General features: G+C 45.0%; 3 protein-coding genes across 5 annotated transcripts in view; 2 read left to right on the top strand and 1 right to left on the bottom strand.

Moving 5' to 3' along the window:
* Positions 1-129: 129 nt before the first annotated feature.
* On the bottom strand, positions 130-1,818 carry LOC100743776 (ankyrin repeat domain-containing protein 49). Of its 2 annotated transcripts, XM_024365089.2 has the most exons (4): positions 1,683-1,818; positions 969-1,205; positions 734-894; positions 130-648 (listed from the first exon to the last, which is right to left on the bottom strand). In XM_024365089.2, the coding sequence occupies exons 2-4, from the start codon at positions 1,114-1,116 to the stop codon at positions 313-315; spliced, it is 645 nt and encodes a 214-aa protein (XP_024220857.1). In that variant the 5' UTR covers positions 1,117-1,205; positions 1,683-1,818; the 3' UTR covers positions 130-312. The 2 variants fall into 2 exon arrangements, with proteins under 2 accessions (XP_024220857.1, XP_003486678.1); XM_003486630.4 differs by lacking the exon at positions 1,683-1,818 and having other exon boundaries at positions 969-1,373.
* Positions 1,322-2,384, top strand: LOC105680279 (radial spoke head protein 9 homolog). The gene is made up of 4 exons (XM_012381241.3): positions 1,322-1,548; positions 1,614-1,779; positions 1,864-2,152; positions 2,224-2,384. The coding sequence occupies exons 1-4, from the start codon at positions 1,322-1,324 to the stop codon at positions 2,382-2,384; spliced, it is 843 nt and encodes a 280-aa protein (XP_012236664.1).
* Positions 2,385-2,896: 512 nt separating this feature from the next.
* LOC100743538 (A-kinase anchor protein 200) overlaps positions 2,897-22,955 on the top strand; it is a 63,130-nt gene continuing 43,071 nt past the window's right edge. Inside the window, exon 1 of one of the 2 annotated variants that reach the window (XM_012381233.3) lies at positions 2,897-3,029. The gene's annotated coding sequence lies outside the window, so the exon portion shown is untranslated. The remainder of the gene's footprint in view (positions 3,030-22,955) is intronic. The other variant, XM_033318879.1, reaches the window with a different exon arrangement.

A 22,955-nucleotide genomic window follows, 5' to 3' on the forward strand; every position in this document is an offset into this window, starting at 1 on the left:
TAGAATCACATCAAATTCCTAACATATCACACAATCATTATATTTGTAGTTAGTAGATAAAAATCCAACTGTTGAAGTATTATATTCCTAAAGTTTTCAATACAATAACTTTCATGATCTAATAACATATCAACATTTATACTTTTATATTCTGTTATAGTACAGTAAATACAGACTTATTAACATATTTATAAATGTACTGATAGTATATTAATGATATGCTTACAACTTCTAATTTCATAAATTTGTTTCATTCATGATATTGTAACATGTGTATATAAACATATCTAATAAACATATCAAGCAATAGATTCAAATAACATTTAAGCAATCTTCAATAATTTCAAACATTGGGTAATACTTCCCTGTTCTTTTTGCAATCTGTTCAGCTGTATCTCCGCTTGAATTTACCAATCTTGGATTTATATCTGGATGCAATAAAAGAAGTTGCAAAGCAGGAGAATTATGAGAACTTGCAGATACTAAATGCAAAGGAGTTTGATCTCCTTTACTTCTGGCATTTATATCTGCTCCATTTGCAATTAATACCATTGCACATTCAACGTTATTCCAGCAACATGCAGAATGTAATGGTTGCCATTCATCCATAGTTTTAGCATCTATCTTTGCACCTGCTTGAAGTAAATACTACGAACAAGATAAAACAGTGATGCACTTATTTACGAACACTTTTGTCAAAGAATAAATTACGTTCAAAATGTAATATTCATACTTCTACAATTGCTACGTGATTGCCATAACATGCTCTATGCAATGGAGTGTAACCATCTTTGTCTGTACATTCTAACAATAGCGGGTTTTCCATTAATAATTTTTGCACTTTATCCAGCTCGCCATTCTCCGCTGCAGTCAGAATTTCTTTTGCATCAGGTTCTATAAAACATATATACATGTTACAAAATTGATGGTGAAAAATTGTAATACACAATTCCAAATCATCAGCTAACCTTTTGCATTACGTTCAGCCTCTACTCCATCATCGTCATCTTCCCATGCACTAACTTGCATACGTTCACTTCGTGGTTGACTTAACATTCGATCACGGATTGCTTCCAAATCCGTCAATTGATCACTTTCCTCGCCGGATGATGACATTTTTCTTTCATTTCAGATCAAATAAACAAGATTATGTGAAACGTTCTTATCATATATTATACGGATCCATCTACTGGAGTATGAAGACACTGTTTATACATAAATTAAATTCGATAAGTTTTTCAGATGCGAAAATCATCTCATTTTTTCGATTGTTTTTAAAATGTTTTAAGACTAATTTATGATTTCGGTACGATAAAACGAAATGGAATGTCTGAAACTTTTAGAAACTCTAGATATCTTTGGTTACGCTGGCATATGCGTGGGAACAGAAAACTCACAGCTATTACAAAATTCTCTCATAATATTGCAACAAGAAAATCATTTTCAAAAGTGTTATTATTGGGGTAAAATCTATGGGGTTCGAAATGATTATCATATTGCGTTTGGTTTTGAAAAAGATTGCTTGAACGATCAAGTATATTACTACAGGTAAGCTAACATATCAAAATGATTCTTTAATAGAGCATTTCAAAAAGATAGAATATCTGAATTAGTACGGATGGCTTAAATTGGTTATTACTACCGAAAGCAAATAAATGTGCACGATTCTTGACACCTCTTACAATTAATAAGTTCGAAGGGGATCCTTCTATAGCCACCAACGTTTATAATGTTAATCCTCCGTTCCCGCCAAACGAAGATCCCAAAAAGTATTACGACGTAAGTCAAAAACAGTTGGAAAGATTAATTTTTGAAATTAATAAGAGAAGAATGTTTAAAAATCAATAATTCTTGATATGTTAGGGCCCTATACCAAAAGAACTGAAAGAGGAAGACAGACTGGCAGCTACGATAGAGATAATTAGAGAAGATGCCATCATAATTCCTCGTGGTGCATGGTTTAAGTGTCCCAATGGGAACGTAATTGAAAATTTAAGTTTCGAAGGACTCAGTGTTACAGATGCTTCGTATTTAAAATCGTATTTGCACGCTCGTTCCCCACAACAAAAATGGAATACCAATTTACTTACGAGACCTGATTATAATTACGCAATAGATTTTTTAGATACAATTGATATGGATGTGCCATCAGGTACTTGATTAGAAAAATTTTAATAATAATTTTAGAAAGTTATTTTTTTTCTTCTTAATATATTTTATTAGGATGTTGGAATCTACAGTTTTTACATGGCAAACAATCAGTGATTTTACATAGTCTCTTTTGGCCTGGAATGACGTTTTATCATAAATTACATAGTCCACATTATGGATTTCTTTACTTTGGACATGGGAAAAAGAATATGGATATTGTCTTTATGTTGTAACTATAGTAATAAAAAGTCAATAAATTCAAATTCATGCTTTTCCTAAAATCTATTCAATCTTATTCAACTAATGAGATTCGTTCGATTCCTTTTTGTTTTCTATGACAACCAAATACATATCTGCAATCATTACATTTGATATCAATTTTTTTTACACGTAATTTACGGTATGTTATAATATTTTATTCGTTAAGTTTACAAGTAACAGCAGTACTAAGAATGACTTCAATCGGGGAAATAATTCTTAATAAAAATGTCCAACATTTCAAATTGTAACGCGTAAGTCTCGTTAACATAAGGTTAGGAACGTTTTCATGGTTAAATTACGTTAAAGTAAAAAATGAGTGTGTTAAATTTACAAAGTTTTACGATTCTAAGTTTCCTAAATAAATCGTCGCCTGTTTTTTTAAATGAATAATTAATTACTCCTTTTCATGCGAATAAGAATTAACCGCCGCCTTTGAGAACAGGCTTTGTGGATAAGCTAGTCGACCTCTCGCCACGTAAGATGGCAGTAGTATCTCGCTCGTGGTTGGAGAATTTGAACGCACAAGCGCAGTGACCGGCATACTCGAGTGAAGTGTTGTTGCAAGTGCTTGGGATCCGTATTCCGACAAATTTCTTCAGGATATTTCGCTGCTAACGGTAAGTGAAAACATTTCTACAATTTCTGGCGTGTCTTATTTGCCGATAAATAAGTTTTTGCCCGTTGATACGCTTTACTTTGACCTTGAATCAAAAGTTTGGTACACGGCGTGACGCCGGGTGACGCCGGTTCGATGAAAACGTATTTCGTAGCACGTGGATTGTAGTGTTCTCTGAAAGAACGTATCAGAGTTTATTCTATCGAGTTTTAAAACATCGTACATATATATCTTTGTGAATTTTTGACTTTCGGCATCGGCGCGATTTCAGAACGCGGTATAAAATGTTTTCTCGTTGACAGGCTGCGTCAAGTTCCTGTCTTTTGTACGAATTACGCGACATTTGATGTTACCGAAATTTCCGAATTCGTTTAGTTATTGCAGACCGATAGAACAAATACAAACCGACATGTCCGACTAATATTAAATGCCAAAGATGGATATTAACTGAAATAGATATTCATGTTACTATGTTATGCATCCCCTCAACTTTCTTGCCGTGGCTTGCTCTTGTTCGTTCGACGACATTACGATATCGTACACATTTCTCTCGTAAACTCGTACGAAACATGTATCGTGTCAAAACAAAAGATTTTACAGAACGCGACACTGCGTCATAGGCTCAAACTCGTCTGTTATTTTATTATATATTATAGTTAATATTTGTATTGTTCTTTAGCATTCTTAATACATATGTACAATCTACGACAGGAAGATGCTCGATTCAAGGTTAGGTAGGTCAACGAAAAGGGAGTTACAGACCTGTCGTTGAACGAAAAGATAGAACATTCTTCCTCGAGCCAGCTAAACATCATTGAATTAAGTTCACATCAGTAAGATCGTGATATATGCTGTGTCTCGAAATATCTAAACGTTCCCCGCCCCCCTTTCGTGATCCCACCTTATACAGTGTTAATAAGAACCAGTGCGTCCATTTCCTTTTTCACCGGTACATACGTCGAATTATTCGCGGAGCAGGAGATTCGCTCTAGATAACGGCATAGTAAGTTAAAAGGCCGGTAGTGTTTATACGAATGCGATAGACTGTAAAGTGGACGGTGCAACATCGCGATGGTCGCTAAATGGAAAGTCTCTGTTATCAATCGTTGGGTCTCGACTTGTTAGGCGATTTTCGATTCGGTCTCTACGGTTTTGAAAGTATCCGCCTTCAATGACCGATGGGTGCGTGCTCGTGTGATCGCGCGTGTGTTCTCTCCCCTTGATATGATACGGAGATTTATCTTTGCGCGACAAAGAAATCAATGACGGAGCCGATAAACTCTCTCCGCCCGTTGCGCTCCTACGAACTCCTCTGGCTCTCTTTTATCTGATTCATATGCACGGCTGTACATGTGCAATCGTGTAGTCAATTCTGAGCACGGACCGCGAGTTCCGGTTCCTATTCGAGTGGTATCCTCTCTATCCCCTGGCGTATACCTTCTTTTTCCTCGGCGACGACTTTCGTGTCGGCGAGCTGGGGTACTCCTCGACTACGGAATCGTACGACGAGGAGAAAACCCGAAATAACGATAAAGCTATCAAATTATGATACAATGTGAATTCTCTGCCTTCTTATTTGTCTTATGGCTATATTCGTTAAACTTGACTATTTATATTTAACACACAATGGCTATGACTATCGTATATTATATTACGTTGCTCGATTTATTCTTTCATGAAGTGAAATAAAGTTTCAAATGAAAACAGATATTCGGTTAGAATATAATTTTTACTTGTTGCTGATTTAACTATAATCAGTTATGAGTGTGTGACTCGGTATACGGGCACGGGTTAAATACCATTCTGATTACGCATTAAACGATGGTCCGATTAAACGGTAGTATTTCCTTCGTCCGTGGTAATTGGGTACGTACATTCTTCTTTAACTGGGAACGATCGCGATCAGAGAAACGCAGCGCAGACGATGAAATAAAATTTCATATTCCGGAGCGGTCAAGCATGAATAGTCACGATTTTCTCGTCACTTTACGACGAACGAGAGTCGGTTCGGAGATTATGGTTTTACGTGGAACGGGAAGCTGGCTCGCGTCGAATTCTTGCGATTGTTGCTCGCAGCGAGTTCGGTCTTTGTTCGATTGGACGTATAGAGCGCCGGTTATCGACCCGGTTTCGATACGGTTTGTCGCTCCTTTTTAATAATTCAGCGCGATCGAGGCGAAATCTCGCTTAACGGGATTTAGAGTAAACCGTAAAAAAGCTCGTGGAAACGTCACGGCATTGACTTTCTTTGTTCCGCTAGCGTAAACCTCGGTTTCCAGTCTTACGTTTCGAGAGTCGCGTTCATAGCTGACGAGCAGAGGCGTAGCGAGGACTGCGTAGCGAAATATGTAATCAGAAGAAAAGAAAACGGTGACCAGGAAAAGTCGGACTCATCGTACTCGAGTAATTTGTTACACGCCCGGTAAATTTGCTAAAAGTTAACGCTATTCGGTAGAACGGTGTAATTAAGTATCAGATACGTGTCAAACACAGCTCTCGAATGACTCATTAACGTTCAAGTTAACTGAGTCGCCTTCTTTTATACCGGTTGTACGGCCGTATTATTGATCACGAAACGATCGTATCTCGAGCAGTAATTCTCAACCATTGTTACGCGATAAACACTATTCAATTCTAGTTTCTTTTGTTTCGCGTTATCGTTGATAGTAGTTACCGCAATCTCTACAACTTGATGATTGTTTCCCTTTCTTCGTTCTTATTAAATAACCAGTCGTTTGTCGTGTCTCGTTATCGTCTTTCGAACGAAACTGTTTCGAATCGTTGGAACAGCGGTTCGATTTTGGCGCGATTACGCGATACAGGTATTCCAATTTCCTGCAAAACGGTGCACGAGAGACAGTGGTTCTCACGGAGCTCGATTGCGGCAATTAGGTCGAATGGAAAGCGTGATGAAGGGCCATAAATGCGTGAGAACCGTCCGTTTAAGGCGCGAGAACTGGTTCTGAGTTGATCGCGGGCATCTTCTTCCCAAGGCCCTCTTCTCGATATTAAACACGGCGGAGATGTTACGAGCTCCTTCGACTGCCTGAAATTAAACGTCGGGGACAAGGAGCCCCGAGGACTGCCTTTTCTCGAACCTCCCTTCGTCCATTTCAATCCTCCACCACCATCACCTCCTCCTCCTACTTCTCGAAAGCCCCCCCTCTACCCATTCTCCGTTCACCTTCTTTTTCTTCATTTGCTTTGTTTCTTCGTCGTCTTCTTCCTCTTCTCCTTCTTCGGCTGCCTACCTGGCGAACGTTACGAAACGTTTCGATCGTTTTAGATTCGAGTTGGAATTTCAACGTGCAAGAAAAAAGAAAAGGAAGAGATTCAACCATGCGCGATGAGCAGCGACTGAACTCGCGAAACAATCGCCTAACTATTTTTCGACTCTATTCGACTTCTCGCTCCATTTGTCTTTTGTCTACGATTCTCGTTTCCCCCCGCCTCGTCCAGATTGCTCGACGAAATTGCTCGAAATTCTTTTGTTCGATGAACGATTCAGACCGGTATTTTAGTTTAATAGTGCATTCTCGAAACGACACTTCGCCTACGTATCAAGAACTTGTCGAACGGGCACGAGGCATCGACGATCTTCTAGAAGCAGAACGAAAAGGTAGAGAGGGCGGCGTGTATCGGTTGGGCATCACGTGCACCCGGAGTGATTCTCTTCCAAGCCATGGCTCCGTTGTCAAGTGGACAATATCTTCTCATGTTTCAACAATGTTACCGTTGCCGAACAAAACGACGCGCTCCGATGTTTCTTCTTGCGTGTCTCCATCGTGTTCGCTAACATACTGTGCTTCCATGGCTGTCGAGATATCGCGTTATAATAATTTATTGCGTCACTCGCATCAACAAAAATTTAGCGTTCAAAACTGACGCTTGTTAAAAGAATATAAAATTATTCCTCGAAGAATTTTCTTACTTCTGTCCTTTCCAAAAAGGGTATTTTACAAAATAATTTTCCCTCCGTCTATCGTAAAATTGTAAATCGGGTGTCAGACGCTTTCGAGAAATCGATCGATTCCCCAAACTGCTACATTTCATTTAGTCGACGATGCGATAAGTGCTCGTTTGCTGGGTCCTTTAATCGTCCTTGTCGTTCGGTAGCCAGCGTCGAGTAGATTGGATCATGGCAAAGCCTTAATGGAAAAAGAGGGTTGACGAGAAGAGCATTGATTTAGCGTTAAGAAGCTGATATCCCTGCCCTAACGCGCGATACAGCCGTCGCTTGTTGTTATCTAACACTTACGGTCGTAATACTTTTGCCTTTCTCATAGATTGTTCGATAGATAGACAGATACATAGAGTGATTGACGATTTTCATCATGTTCATGTTCGATTCGATGACCTATCGTCGATGCGCGATATTTCGAGACAAGCGTTGCTTCTGGAAAACTCGAAACAATCTTTTCACGAACACGACAGCCAGGATGACATTGTACGATTCTTTGCTCGTCAACGATGTTTCGTCGTGACGTTCTTCACTGTAAGACGATTCCTCCTCCGATTGTTGGTCCGATGGTTGAGGAGAAAGAGCTGTCCTTTCGATGCTCGTCCACGATGATTTCCGTTAGGAGAAACATCTTCCATGGAGATTTTCGGTTCGATTGGACACATAGATTAACACCGGGCGTACACTTCCACGTGCGTCATGAGCGCGCTTTTATTCTTTGCAAAGCAGGGAAAGCAAGGGATAGATGGATGACTGTATAGTATACACGAGGGCTTCCAATGGCTGTAGGAGCAACAGAGCGAGAGAGAGCGGGGAAGGAGGGAGTATGGGGGTTATGGGGGCACGTTCACACAAAACGGCCACCATAGACCCTGGCAGCTGTTCGCCATCCGTGCCCTACTCTCTACGTTGTTCTCTCCCCCGCATTCTTAGTTCGGCTTAGCCTCGCCCTTTCTCTCCCTTCTCTCTCCCTTCTCTCTCCCTTCTCTCTCCCTTCTCTCTCCCTTCTCTCTCCCTTCTCTCTCCCTTCTCTCTCCCTCGATGCTGAACGTACAAAAGCTTCCTAGCTTCCGTACCGTCACTTCGCTCCTTCTGCTTTTTCCCCTGTGCCCTCGCTTTGTCTCCTCTCGAGAATTTAGAGTCAGAATTTGTTTCCGACCATCATCTCCTCCTCTCCATCACTCCTCCACAGCTCCCGCCACTTCAAAATCGTACGTCACATGCAATTGCGATTCTGTCCCTTTACGCGGATCGCACGTGTTACGTCTATCTTTACCTGTGTGTAAAGATTGTGATTTGTCAGCAGAAGTAACTGGAGACCGAAGATCAGAGCAGAAACGACTCGACGACACGTTCTGAAAGGATGGTCACGTTTATTGCATAATCCGAACACGTGGTCGAAACATATCGACGCTGGTCGTATTTGCCTTGCCGAACATAAATCTTGTTCGGATGCCTAGCCTTGACGAGGTAGATCCACAACAGCCACAGCATGCTTCATGCCTTCCTGTTACGTATCTCAGGGATTCCGATGATCGACGGAATCGTTTCACCGGAGCGTCCTCCTTCGAGTAAACAGCAATGGAACGTGGTACATCGTATTGGTATAGCATAATAGCAGGATAGAGCGTTTCTTTTTATACCGACTTTTTTCTCTAGTCAAGTCCACGGAGAAACGAGAGTGGAGTCGTTGCGAGAGTGGATGCGCGCATCACCCTTTCTCTTGCTTCTGTATGCAGCTTCCATTCTGGTTTTGTGAACCGTAATACACGAAATATCTCAACGAACGCAAAGCGAACTTCGCGTTTCTTGTGAGCGTTGTATTGTCGTTGACTGTGGTGGTGGTGGTCGTCGTGTTAGCCGGGTAATATCACTGTTTGCTCGAACGATAGACGGGCAGAAGAGGCCACCGCGCCGAGAGCGGGTGTGCGAGCGCGTCTTTGTGTGCGCGACGCTTGAAAAGCCGCCTTGAAGAGCCAACACAGTAGCTACATAATGGATTAAGCCACGTCCTCGTTGACGAGCCACGAACCGACAGGAAAATCCGTGATAATGTGGTTACGAGAACCATTCTCCCTCTGGTTCTCGCCTCCTCTTTTCATTTCGACGTATCAGCCAACGACCATGGAACCACTGAGAAAAAAAGATTACCAGATCACCGTGCGTTAAGGAAAAGATTGGCCAAATGTCCGTATTCTTAAACTCTCATTATATCTCGCTCCGGACGTCCTATTTTCGACGATCCCGCGAGGATTTGGCGTTCCGATAATGGAACCGGTATGGATCGAGTTAAAATTTGTTTATTATCGTGCATATGAAATTCTTTGGAATCGTGGGAAAAGAAGGATGTCGTGGTAAAAATATTTACGCGGCCGAAAATATCGCGATTGCGGCTTATCCGTTGGAATCGCTGCGAAGGTGGAGCACTCTCCGTGCAACGATCCCATCGAGAACAAAGAGAACGCGGCCGTTGATTCGTGCAATTGTTCGTTTTAATTCCAAGTTCTAAAAACGGTGGAAGTGATAGCGGCAATTGGCAGTGTCCCGCGGAATCGCGCGCCGCTTTCGCCGAACCGACAATGCCATAACTACGACGAGTCTCCGATCCGGTCCCTTTTTGCTTCTAATTAATTACAGTTAATTACGTTAATTGGTCCAACTAATGCGATCGCACCGTTCTACGGCGTCGCATTCCTCGTCTTACGTCGTTACTCGTTATGGCTCGTGCCTCATGCAGATAGATGTTTTCTGCATTCGTTCCGCGTATTATCGTTAACATGGTAGTATTTGTATTGTAACGCTGACGAGGACGATGTATCGTATTCCAATGATGGCGATCGAGGGGTTGCGATGGCCTTGCATTCGCGTACGTTTCGTTCCGAGGCGGCGTGCTATGCCATTAGGCAGGAAAATGTAGTTACAGCTTCGAATTTCATGGATCGAAGTAGTGGGGTCGATAGTAAAGCGACCGTTATTCGTAGGCGAAGCACCGTTGTCCCAGCGAAACCCTTATTTGTTTTCCATGGATGCACCGAAACGACACGTGTTTCTGTATTATTCGGTTGCGCTAGGGTTCGGAATGGGCCATGGGCCGGGCCGGATGGACTCTCGACCGCCTAAAGTATCCAAAAACGGAAACGAATCGTCGGACTGATGGCCTAAAATCAATGGCTATCTAATAATTGAAGAATTGAATAATGGCGGAGCGTAGCCGCGTAAATATCGAATCTCAGTATCGCATCGTGTCTGCCTTGCTCGCGTCGTGACTAACGCTACCTCGAGCACGTTATAAATCATTTCGCGTACGGTCTCGTTCGATTATTTTCCTCCTCGATCTCGCTTCCCTTCCACTTTCTTTCTCCACACCGCGATATCGTCGTCCGTTTCTCTTTTTTCCAGCGACCGCGATTTTTCAGATGCGTCCGTTCCACTCGATTCGCGTGATTAATTTACTTAAGAGGAACTTTTTGCGGCTTACGCGAGAGCAACTGCGCTCCGTCGATTGTCCTGCAAAATTAATCTGTCTCGTAATAAACGAGTCTGTAAAAATCGACTCTCGTACATCAGTTACGAAATTCGAATATCGATACTGAGGATCGTCGAAACACTTCCTTCGTTAAGCGATCGATGCACATACGCTGTACGCAGCTGTACAAACACATACGGTTGAATTCGGTAGCCGTTCGTGTTCGATGGCCGCACGCGTCCAATCTATGTATTTGAATTTTCCGACAGGTTTCCGAACACGCGACGACACTGAATTTACGTTTAATCATATCGTGTCGGAATTACGCGCTAACGAACCGGCGCGTTAATCGGTTCTGAGTCACTCGAAACACCCACGGTAATCTAGCCGCGTTATTTCCGCGCGACCGTGGGATGTCGTTACTTTTTTTCCAACGTTCTCGCGAGTGAATAAACGACTGGCTGGTTAAACGTGAGTACAATGGCACGATTATGGCGCGATGTCTTCGTCCTTTGTGGCCGCTTTAACTCGATCAAGTCGCCTCGTGGAACACGTTAAGATTAGACTGTACGAGCGCAGCCGCGTTGCCGGTACTCGTTTCTCTTTCAGGGTAGCACGCCACCCTAAAATAGTTTCCGTGCACGGAGGGCGTGTTCAAGGTGAAGGTTAAAGTTCCGTTCGTCGTGAGAGAGTGACGCGCTGACAGATTGAAGCCTCGCCGAGGGTGTTCCAGTCGAATCGCGTACGATCGATGCGACCAGCGCTGTTGCTTCCTCTCTCCAGCCGTTCGTTTCGATCGTTCGCGTCTCGCGTAAAAGGACCCTTACGAGTCTTCCGCGTCCAACGAACGTTCGCAATTTTATGCATCTATCGTTGCTATCTATTATTAAGGGAATAGATAAAAGTGGAGTTTCTCACAGTCGTGGCAGAGCGTTACGCCGGAGGAGCAAAAGTAGGCCTCGAGGGTAAAGCGCTTCAAGCTTGACAAATTTTTAATGAAACGTTACGCGAAGAGCGGTGCCTCGGTCCCGTTGGGATATGGAACCGCACGTAGGAGCGTGCAAAACGCACGTTGTGTGTCACCGTTTCTCGGAGTAGAGTTAAAACGAGACCTTAAAATAGTACTAGCGTGTAGAATGGTGTGCAGTCGGTGTTCGAGGTTAAGGTTAAGGCTGTATCGCACGCGGTGCCGCGTGACTACAAGGGCAACGCGAAGACGTACGAGCACCACTCGAGAGAAACGATTCGAGTTGCATTTAACCCTGTGGTGCTGTGCCTTTTACCGTGACACGACGCCGCGTGCCTCCTCCCTCGTAACCGACTCGACCGACATCCTCGAAAAGTATCGCAGCCGCACCAGCTTTTTTACACTTTGCACCGTTTGCTCTGCGCTCGACTCTGCACGATACACGAGGAAGAAAAATCAGAGTCGTAAAGCTCGCGATGGAGAAATTCGAGCATATCGGGAATATAAAAAGCACGGAGAGATAAAAAGGCGGCGATAAAAATTGGTTGACACTCCCCCGAGGTCTGCGGGCGGATTTCCATTTCACGGCAGCTACGTTCGACTAGCTTCTGAAGCGAGATGGAAGGCTAAATGGGACCGAGCTGATATATATTCAGGTTCCGGTTTCGCCATGCTCGGTTGAGTACGGGGTTCAGGGGAGACACGCCTAATGTGTATCCTCTGTGCTTGTAAACGCGCAACATTTAAAACTTGTGCTGGCCGAGAGCTTTTTATTTTTTCCCCTCCTCGTTAGTCTCGTATTTTGCGCCACGGTGTTTCGCAACTCCGACCACCATAACTCGCAAGTAGAGCATACGGTATTTCGCACAAGACTCGCGAACGTTCGTTTACCGATACATTCAACTCGGACCCAAGCTCGTTCCGCTTTTCCTCGAACTTTGCCGTCCTTCTATTTTTTTAGCGAGCGCCACATTCGTTTATCTAGCTGGAACGAGAGGCACAACGAGGATTCTCGTTCCGGAGCAACCTGGGGACACGATTTCGTTATCTTCTCCGATAGACCTACATTGAATTTTATCGCGAATTTTATTCGTTCGATACTCGTTTCGTTCACGTTCCGTGGTTGACTCTTTCGAAGGATATACAGACACGGCGCGTATCGTCGTTCACCAGCGTTAGAGAACGTGAGACGTGTTTTTCTCGGTTGAGTAATTCCTTTACGGAGATACGGTGTAATGGAGTGTTTCTTTGGCCTCCATGACCTACGTCGTTAAGATACATGGTGGAGATGGAAAATCTAGAATGGACAGGGCATCGCGAAATCTGCGCGTCTTCTGGTACGACTGGTAACGTGAAACGATTCGTTCACGATTTGTAGGGACATGGAACATTCCTGACATTAACGAGATCGCCGTGCGTCACCCGATACCGTTAGGCGACCACCGAAAAATTCGCGATGATCGCGGCATATTTTGTTTCCAACTTTGGCCGAAACTGGGTGGGTAGGTTCGCGCGGTCGAATTCTGCTTGAAAAACCAACGTCGTCGCAGCGGATACAGTAACGCGTGGATTTGCAAATGCCAAGCACGCGGAGCGCAATTGTATTTCTATTTGGTTGACGGAGAGTCGAATGGATTATCGCAGCAGCTCGTTCCGCCGTGGCGACTGCCTCTATAGTACGCCACTATTCGAGTGAGTCATACGGACGACCGATAATCTGTGTCGGTGTTTGTGTGTAGCGAGCGCGTGAATAGAACGGCTAGCAAATAGAGGAAAAAGGGACGGGGCTGAGCGACCGAGAGAGCAGATATCGTACCGTTTTCTATATCGAGGATCGAGGGAGAGGAAACTTCAACGAAAGGATCGAACCAGACGTTGGCTGTAGTGGAGCGGTTGGCGAGAAAACGGTAAACTGCTTCACGGGACCTGGTGAACGTTGTACGTATTCTGTATATCGAGTAGACGAGATACAGCCGTTTCTTCGTGGACCTCTGAACATAACATCGTTGATGAAATTGCATCGATCTGTCCTAACACGAAAATGTACGCGCGTTCATCTTCGTTACCTACTCGCTTCAATTCGTACCAATCTACTCCAATCCGCTTTGAACGTTTTCAACCTCCTTCCGATCACCTTCGACCCGCTTCAGTTGGCATTGCCAACGCGCGTATAGTATAATTTAACGAAAACAGATCGTGTTCCTTTTATGCAATAACTAGGAAGCAACGATCGGTATCTCGGAGTACGCGAGCTGCGTAATTTTCTCCGACTGCACTTTGCCAGATTAAACTCGTTGCATCGCACTCCTAATGAATTTTAGACGACGAGAAATAAGTGGCAGGTGAAAATCTAGCTGAAAAGTCGAACGACGTCGAAAAGCACGTATTTTCCACAAGGCCGAAGACGGTGGATACCGTTCGATATCGGCCGTGATACGTTTCAACGCAGTTACTCGATTTCGAAAGAAGTTGCCGATGCCTATCGTGACCCAGTTGAAGCGTGGGCACACGGCATCGCGGAATACGTCCCTGCGATGCTCCAAGGATGGAGAAAGAGAGACGAAAGGACGAGCAGAGGTCCTGGTAATTAAGGCGTTTCGACAAACGTACATCGCGGAAACCGGTTATCCCGGCATCGGCGCGTTTCACTCGTGTATACCTGCTGGAGGTTGCTTGCAAGGTTGCTCGAACCGCTGGCCCTGACGGTCCTTTGAGCCACAAATATGCGTAATCTTGCGTATAGGTAGGAAGAGCCGAGTCTTCTTTCGCGTTCGGCTTTGCTTTCGAAATCCCTCGCTTCCTGGTCTTATCCGACCTACAAATTCACATCCGCGCGACTCCCTCCGCCTTTTAACGAATTTATTCGCCGCCTCTAACGAGCCTATGTTTCTTTTTTATCTCTTAAATAGGAATTTATGTTGAAATGTGGAATGGCAGAGAATTCAGCGAACCAAGTCGTTGGCGTAGACCGTAGACGAATGATGTCGTTTAAGACAGGGCTTCCCTGGAATATATCCAGCAGCACGCGGTTTTCAAGCACCGCGGAGTAAATCCTCGAGAAAAATCTCGTCTCGTCCAGCGAGCAGGAAGTATCGAATTAACGCGTGATCTCGTCTCTGTAACACCGTACGAGCGGCTTAACCTCTAAAACCAACGCTTCAACCGCTTCTCCTCTCTTTTCGTCTCTCTCGCTCTCTTCGTCTTGCGGTTATACTTTTAGCAGCGCTATGGTTTACGATTTATGCTTATTCTGCTCTAGTGGTTTGCTAATTTGGAACAGACCAACGTGTTTGGTTCCTGTGCCCTAGGTCAGTTATTCTCGGTACTCGTCTAATTCGTCGTGACCGAAAGAGATCCTGGGCGCAATCGTTACTGAGAATCATTATCGAGTATTAATTATTAGTTATAGCGTTGATTATTAGAATTTCACCGAACATTTAAAGCTGACGTCGTACTTATAAAGCAAAAAGCTAATTAGCAAAGTTGGAACAGAAGTTTTAGTTGACGGGTGAGATCAGACGGTGTCCAACTCAGCTTTCGCGGAGCAGCACCACGAGCGTGGTTGAGTTCGCATGACTAGGAAGTCTTTTTCTCCAAGTTGTTGTTCGTTCCGAGAACTTCCCAGCCAGAGATTAGGTAATCACGGATGAATTGGTATCCGAACTCGGCGTGTAATTCAAAGCGTAATCTTGTTTCGAGCTTTGTTCGTCCGTAATACATAGTTGGGAGACGTCTCGTAGAAAGACGGATGTCTCGGAGAATTGCAGTCTCCCTCGCTTCAACTATTGCCGTAACTAAGAAAGCGGATCAAACGCGAGAAATTGTAATTTAACACGGTGATGTATCCCCGCTCCTTTTTAAAGTATGTAATATGGTAGAAATGTCATTCCAACGGAGATAGAATGGCTTAAAGATCGAAACGCAGGGAACTCGATAGATTTCAGTGTCGTGTACATACGTCTTTCGAACATCGTGGGAGACTGCGTAATATTCAACGAATGGAGGAACGATCTCTCCCTTTTAAAAGACGTGATCCAGCGACGAGCGGAGATCATCTTTGCAGATTAAGCCAAAAGAGGATCGTGAGTGTCGAGTATCGTCTCGTAAAGGTCTCGTGGATTTTTATGTCGGAGCCAGCTCTCTATGCTCGCTGCTACGAGCGTACGTTAGACACGCGTTACGAAGCGAAATATTTCAAAATCTTTCTCGTCCCGGTGGTGAGTCGAGGCAACTTTAACAACCTGATCGGTAAAATGCATAAAACAACCAGCGAACGGCTGCTGTTCTCGACCGTGGCACGTTGACCACCTTTGTGGTAACGTTATACCGAAGCCAAAGAATACCGGAACAGTGGAGGGATGTCGAACCGAAACTTCTGCCAACGAAGATTTTGCGATCGATCCGCTCTTTCTTTCCCTGGTTCGTTCCAAAAACGAGTTCAAAGTTTACCGAGTACGTACTATTTACAGCCGCTTATCGAAACCCTTGAGCTCGAGTACTGGATAGTGGGAAACTTTGCTTAGTCTCGCATTATCATCTTCAAACATACAAACACTTTCGTATATATTTACATTTTAAGTAGAAGCGACAGGGATGAACGATCGTAGAAATCCCCGCGGAGAGAGATCACGATGACATTGGATTTCGTTCGTGGATATCCGTCGATCTTTGAATTTCGTTTGGAACGCGTTCGCGACATGCTCGCAGTCGAACTTTTGTCTTCGATGTTTGAGACAGATAAACGAGGGGGACAGAATCGATAAAGTGACTGGCCCGAGTTCGCAGGGTTTTCCAAAGTTCCATGCTATCCGCTCTAGTAGAAACAATAAGGAATCGCGTTGACGATGATAGCACGCGTACGGCGACCTTGTCTAATTTTTTCGTCTCCACCCTCTCCCGTCTCCCCTTTCTCTTGGTGTCTCGTACACCGAGAATGTATGTTCGGCTTCCACCACGATATAAGGATTATAAATAACGCCATTGGGGAAAGCGTTTGTCCTTGGATATCATACGAGAATCGTGTACGTATGTACCGGCGCAAACGTCGGGAGGGGGAGGTCCCTCTTCTATACAAAGTTGATTGTCCGGCCTTGAATCTGCGGCCAGATGTGCTACGAGCGCCCTGTCTCTCGTACACGCGCGTACCTCCAGCCTGTATTCTCGTCCAGATTCGTCCCAAAAACCTGTTGTGCTGGTATCCGAAAATCTCGATCGCTTTGACAAACGAGACGAGACGAGACGAAATTGGACAGAGGAAAATGCAACAGCCACGGAGAATTTTTCACTCTGAAAGATATTAGAAGAAGATCGATAAATAAAAACGTTTGAGAGAATAGCGTCGTCGGCACTATATTAGTTAATTCAGGAATGGAGTCACCGTTGGTAAGAGACATTCATGGTCTCTCTAGATTTTGGTTCTTTAATGAGTCAGCCGGTGATTGTTTCACGAAACCGAAGCGGCCCAACCCAGTGTCCTTCGCCATTCCTGCCAGTATCTCCCCTAAATACGCTGTCTCCTGGCCGTGTCCCTCTGCATAGGGATAAGCTTCGAGCCATGGGGTTGGTTGTGTCGGCTTAGAATATTGCGGGGGTGGCTAACGGTGGAGAGAACCCCATGAATCATCCGACGTACAATCAATACGAAAGCACCGACCCTCCTAGCGCACCGTCGCGACGCCGAAGCGATGGAAACACGTAGTTCGCCACGTATCAGCTTGCCACAGGGTGCTGGACGTCCTCATGCTGCCACGGCGAAAAGCGGCCAAAGGATAACCCTCGCGGCGAATCTTCGCCTTTCCGTCTATGCGAATTTTCGACTTTCCCTCGGGCGATCGTTGTATCGATCGCACCGATGCAATCTAACATGATACGTAGTTGCTGGTCGTGCGGTCGACAATTGCCTAACGTATGGTATTTTTCCTGGAGAATGGCTCGCGGCAGCGTTAGCGATAACTTTGGCGTCGTTCAACCGCCATTCGTCGCCGGCCCCTCATAAGAATTTATGGAATGCTTTGGAAAACAAGGAATCGGAGCCAAGTCGTTTAGTTACCCGAAGACTTGGATAGCTGATGGCCGATACTCGAGGTTTTAGATTAGGAAATTAATCGTTGAACCGTGACAAAATCCAGCGAAAGAATGCTTTAGTTTTCTGATCCACGATTAGATAAAAGGTACAAAGTCACGTTATCAACGCTGCAAAGTTTCAAGCCTTATACACATGTATCGGTGAAAGTAGCGTATATTGGAATTTCGTCGGATATGACCGAAAGATTTCGAGGCATCCGCGCCACGGATAAACGATTTTGCTAGAAGAGAACGAAAGACCGCACGGTCTGGTCCGCGGCCGAGTCGTTTATTGCACTTCGAGCCATCCTGCCAGATAAAGTAAACCGCTCGAATCTCCACCATTTTTATTATCCCGCGTGGTTTCAAAACGCGTTCGAGGAGTCGTTCGACTATGTCGTTTAACTTGTGTTATTGAATTCGAAACGAGCGAGCACGTCGACCGTCGAGCGGAATTATTTTTCTTGGCAGGAAATCGCAGGTGCGCGTCGCCTTCTTACTTTAAACGAATCACCGTGTTGAAACGGTGGAATTTCCGATATTCCCTCTTCCCTTTGTAACCGCGTGTTTTCAATTGAGAATTCACCACAGCCGACCAATCTGCTTTTTTCCTTCTCGCGGATTCCAATCTAGTTTTTGCGATCCGTCTCATCGATATTCCAGGCTAGATTTTAACGAGTTTGTTTTCCTCGCGGTAAATGCTCGTTTCCGTTTGTCCTGTTCATGTACGCTTGCCTACGACGAAATACGAATCACGGTACCATCGGTCTTCGCCGCTAGAACTCGTACGATACTACTAATTGCTTGAAGAATGGCATAGAATGAATTAAACGACCCGACAAAATGCGGCCATTCAGTTTCACTTACGGTCAAGATGCGTGGCGTTGCTCGTTTCTTCTGTGGCACGACGCCACGTTTTACAATATTCACATATTCTTCCGTTCGATACGTACGAAACGAGTGATCGATCCCTCGAACCGTTCTCTTTTTTCATCGCCAGTCGCGTCGTGCCTAAAACAATGAACACTTTCGGTTATTTAAAAACGCACACGCATCTGTCTAACTTTTTTGACGCATTCGTTCGTACGCGTTTCACGCTGAAAAACACGGCGCACCGCTTTAAATTAAAATGGACGTTATTTAAATGGACGACTTTACATCTGTCTCTTGCGCACCACCTGGTAGACCATTTAAATCAATGACGCCTAACATTCGACGATACTTAAAATCTTTGGATACTAAAAAAAATTATCTCCTCTTTTTGTGGATCTTTTTTTCATTGTTAAAATTCTTAGAGCGTAATTTACGCACGCAGGCGACGTCGCGACGCCGGCTCCTGGAATTAATTGCACGCGATAAGAGAGTTATGTCGGCTTTTCCAAATGCTTTTCTTCCACGCGAATCAACCCTTAATATAATTGACGCGTCGACTGTCGGGCTCGTGCTTGTTTTCAAAAGCCGAGTCACGACTTTTGATCACCTTTATCCTCTGTAATTAGAGACACGACGTTTCCTCCTCTTTAAAAAACGTACAAAGCTCGTTAAAATTTGAAGCCACAGTTTTAGAAATGGTACTTCCGAGTATATTAACTTCCTCTACTATACCAACTTCCGAAGTACTAACGTGCAATTCGCTTTGTCTATGGGATCTCGTCATTGTCGTCGAGTTTCGTTAGATCAGCGAAATGCTCGTGGTAGGATGGAAACGTTTCCTCGAATGTAGCGACTTGGTTCCTGGTTTCGACGTAAACTTTTATATCGGGGTGGGTCTAGGTACGAGCTTCGCCATCTTCTCGTTCGCAAATCGTTTGAATCGTCGTAGACGCGAGTACGTGAGTGGACTCGAGTCTTGCACGTAACTGGTACACCCTATATAAGATCGTAGTCACGTTCCACGTGTACGAGTCTCGTGGTGCTCGCGTGGTGCGTGCCCTTATGAATGAAATCAACATCGAGGACCGTTTCGTGACGCTTAATTAGAACTTAATTGCTGCGAGACTGGTGATTTACCGCCTTGCTGAAACAACGACGACGGCTCTACCCGTCGGCCACAATGAACGACGTATCATTAGCCTTTTAGGCGAAGTCGTGGCTTGAAAATTACGTTCGGCCGTGTTACACACGTGGATAGGTGATTATTGCGCCAGCCAGACAAAGTCCGTTGTTGCTCGAATTCATCGAGGAAGTAAAGGTGTTTCGGACTTTAATTATGCGTGCGCTGCGTGCATTCCATCGTACATTCGCACGTGCTTCGCATTTCAGATGGAGAGAGTTGGATCGAGCGCGTAAAGAATTTACGGAGCAATTGTGGCACGGCAAACAATCGCCCTCGTTTCTCCTCGAGAGTAAAATCTGCAACGATTAATGTACTTAGAACACAGTGATCGTGCCCGGAATCGCGTACGAGAGACGTTGCGGGGTCCGATGCGAGGACGATCTCTAGGAGACGAAATGGTCATGCATATTCGCTGAAAAATTCATCGACTATGCGTCGTCGTTCGTGATGCGAATGCGCCAAAGAAGGACGTTTAAAAATTTACTTTCGCTCGACGTGGCTGACGAACGCGGGAGTGCACCGACGACGAATCAAGCCTGCATCGTCGAAGGTCGAACTCTCGATTGGGGATGACAGATAGGTTGGCGGCACACGGTGACGACGATACTTTGCACGTGCGAGGAAGGAGATATCGATGGTCGGTTTCGAGAGGACAAAAGTTTCGACGGGAAGCGAACGTGCGTTTCCCGGGATGGTATGTGCGCGCACGAGTTGGCTCGCGTATTTGTACGAGCGCATTCCGCGTGTACGTGCACCGGTTTTCGTTGAGCAGCGACGACGTGTGCTCGATCCACGTCCGTCTCGATACGGAGTTGTAGGTTTTCGCGTGTACATGCCGAGGCGCACGATCCTGAAAATAATTTCGGGCGCCAGCCGTCCAGAGTTCCGACGGATGCGAGGGATTCGTGCGAGTGATGAACTTTTATTCGGAAGTGGAGGTTTAACCGTATTAAAATGGCAGGTCAGAGCCGGGCTCGGCACTCGATGTCTACATGATTCGTGAGTGCGTGGACCGTGTGTTTAAGGTCGCCGGAACCGGCGTCGAATAATATAATATTTAGCGGTCGTTGGTGCTTTGAAGTCACGAATGTCCTCCGCTCGGACTGATTCGTAATTTATGACCCGATTCAATGGAACGATTCTGGATCGTCCGTGATTGGGATATGAGTAATTACGTCGTTGATTTCCTTTCTGATCGAATCAGCTCGTCAGGCCCTGCATGTTCGCGCGTCCTTCGATTATGCGATGCAAAGAAAAATTCGTTGGCGGAGAGAGCACAGTACGCGGCGATAGATTTGTGCCGGGGATAATTTTTCTTACACACACGGTGTTGGTGCGTCGCTTTGAACGCGATTAAGTAACGCGATAAAGTAGTTCGAACAAATAACATCGTGTTCGATTCACCGTGGCGCGAGTAAATATTTGTGCCTGAAATGGCCAATGAAGAGCTTGCAGAAAATGCTCGGTGAATTTCTAACGTCTTTACACGACGCACACATGATTTGTCTTTATCTACGTGATATCTTGACAGAGTGTGTACGTTAGATCGAAACTCGTGTATAACGATACGTATCGCGTTCTAACGGTTTGTCCAGTTATCGTTTTTCGAAAACGTGCAGTGTGTGTACCTACCTTGTTTAACTTCTCGTGATCGCGTCGCACACGAAATCGTTTGGAGGGGAATGGTCGCGCAAAGGCTGGCAAAAAGTAATTTCGTCCGTGAAGAATCGCGGATAAAAGAAAGCAGGAGATGCATTCTTGGATCGGCCACCTACGTTGACGCTGACGAACCAACGCGTGTCGAGCCGATCGGCCAGTGTCAAGCGAATCCGCGGCGAAAAGCTTTCTAAATCTAACAGTGACGACGAAGAACGGATGCGCGATAGAGCTTGCTGGCATCGAATCAGCGACAGGCAACGCGGCCTTGTGCTCAATTGCATTTTCGTCGAATTACAATTCGCGTGATATTTCATCTGGTCGTTGACCTCGCGCGGCATCGAAATGCGTGGGCGTTCATTCATTGGCCAAGAAAGCTTGGACGTGTCCGAAGTATGTACCTGTGCCATTTGGCATCGTGTCATAGATACACGTCGTACATCTTCATTAATTGGCGCCTCGAATAGCACGTGTCTACGCAACCGACTACATACCTTTTACACTCGATTCACTCGAGCCACCGTCGACGCGTTTTAATTGGTTCATTTTGAGCTTCGTTGAACTCGTTCGTCGGAAGGTTGAACGCATCGACACGATCGCGTAATGCTTCGATTAACAGCTAAACTAAATCTTCTATCCGAGTAATCTTATCTTCGGAATTGTCAGATTGTCGCGATTAATCGAAGTGAGATCGAAACAGTTCGTGACTCGACGTAAGTATATATATGTACGTCAAAGCTCGATAGACGATCGGATTTTCAAGTATGTATGTACGTCAGTACGCGACATTCTTCGAGTAGTACGTTCACACAAACGTTGTCGTAGTCAGCGACTAAGGTGGAGCTTCCGTTTCCGGCAATGAACGTGCCGTATAGGAGAATCAACACCGTCTATTACACGCTATATTCGTACGCAGCTCCCGGAGTCGCCTTTTTCCGCTGGAAGGCAACGTATTCCTTCGCTCGTCGAACGTTCATTATACATTTCGGACGTTTCGTCGCGCGCTGCTTTCACCGAAATATTCTTGGAATATCTACGCACGATTTGGAGCCCCCATGTTAATCAAGTGCTTTCTTTTTCCAATCTTTTTCCCCGTGTCTAAAAGATTTATCTTTTTCGTAAAAGTTTTAGAAACGAACTATGTTCTCTATGTTCAGGGAGGAACGAATTACGAGAACGTTTACTCCACGACCATTAGCTGCTACTTTATTAATTTAAGAGGTATAATAGTGGTCCCAGTCAAGACACAAAGGCTAACGTTCCTCGTGCATTTCGGTCGGAAATGCGCCGCGGCCTACTCTTCCTTTTTTCCTTTCTTCTTGGCTGCTTCCGTTTAGGAGATCGTGTAGGAGAAAGCTCCCACACAAAGAGGTCGTTAATAAGTGAAGAATATCGTTGGTTCGAAGTTCGTACTTTCGGTATACGTTGCCGCGAAGGAAACGACCGTGTTCTCCGAAGCAGCGCAATTCTTCGTAAGCACTATAATCGATAGAGCGTACGCGCAATCTCGCGTATACGTAGACACGCGGCATTATCGTCGCGTATCATGGAAATCGCTTCTCCGTTCGCCATATGCTCGCCGGTGTACCGTTGTCGAGTCTCCTTAGAGAGAGCCGGTTTTCATTTCCTGCCGCCACGAAAGAATGGCTAGCATCCGTCGATAGCCACTCTCTCCGCCTCTTTTTGCATACTCTCGATGCCGGGTGTCGTTATTTTATTTTTCCGCGCATTCTCGAAGACCCGAGAGCTCGCAGAGAC

Source organism: Bombus impatiens, unplaced genomic scaffold (genome assembly GCF_000188095.3).
Source record: "Bombus impatiens unplaced genomic scaffold, BIMP_2.2 scf_0129, whole genome shotgun sequence".
Taxonomy (NCBI): Eukaryota; Metazoa; Arthropoda; class Insecta; order Hymenoptera; family Apidae; genus Bombus; species Bombus impatiens.

Excerpts from the sequence above, each read along its gene's own strand:
- LOC100743776 (XM_024365089.2), bottom strand. The coding sequence starts at position 1,116 with ATGTCATCATCCGGCGAGGAAAGTGATCAATTGACGGATTTGGAAGCA. Across the intron at positions 895-968 it reads GGCTGAACGTAATGCAAAAG|AACCTGATGCAAAAGAAATT; the intron begins GTTAGCTGATGA and ends TATGTTTTATAG. Across the intron at positions 649-733 it reads ATCACGTAGCAATTGTAGAA|TATTTACTTCAAGCAGGTGC; the intron begins GTATGAATATTA and ends TCTTGTTCGTAG.
- LOC105680279 (XM_012381241.3), top strand. The coding sequence starts at position 1,322 with ATGGAATGTCTGAAACTTTTAGAAACTCTAGATATCTTTGGTTACGCT. Across the intron at positions 1,549-1,613 it reads GATCAAGTATATTACTACAG|TACGGATGGCTTAAATTGGT; the intron begins GTAAGCTAACAT and ends TATCTGAATTAG. Across the intron at positions 2,153-2,223 it reads TGATATGGATGTGCCATCAG|GATGTTGGAATCTACAGTTT; the intron begins GTACTTGATTAG and ends ATATTTTATTAG.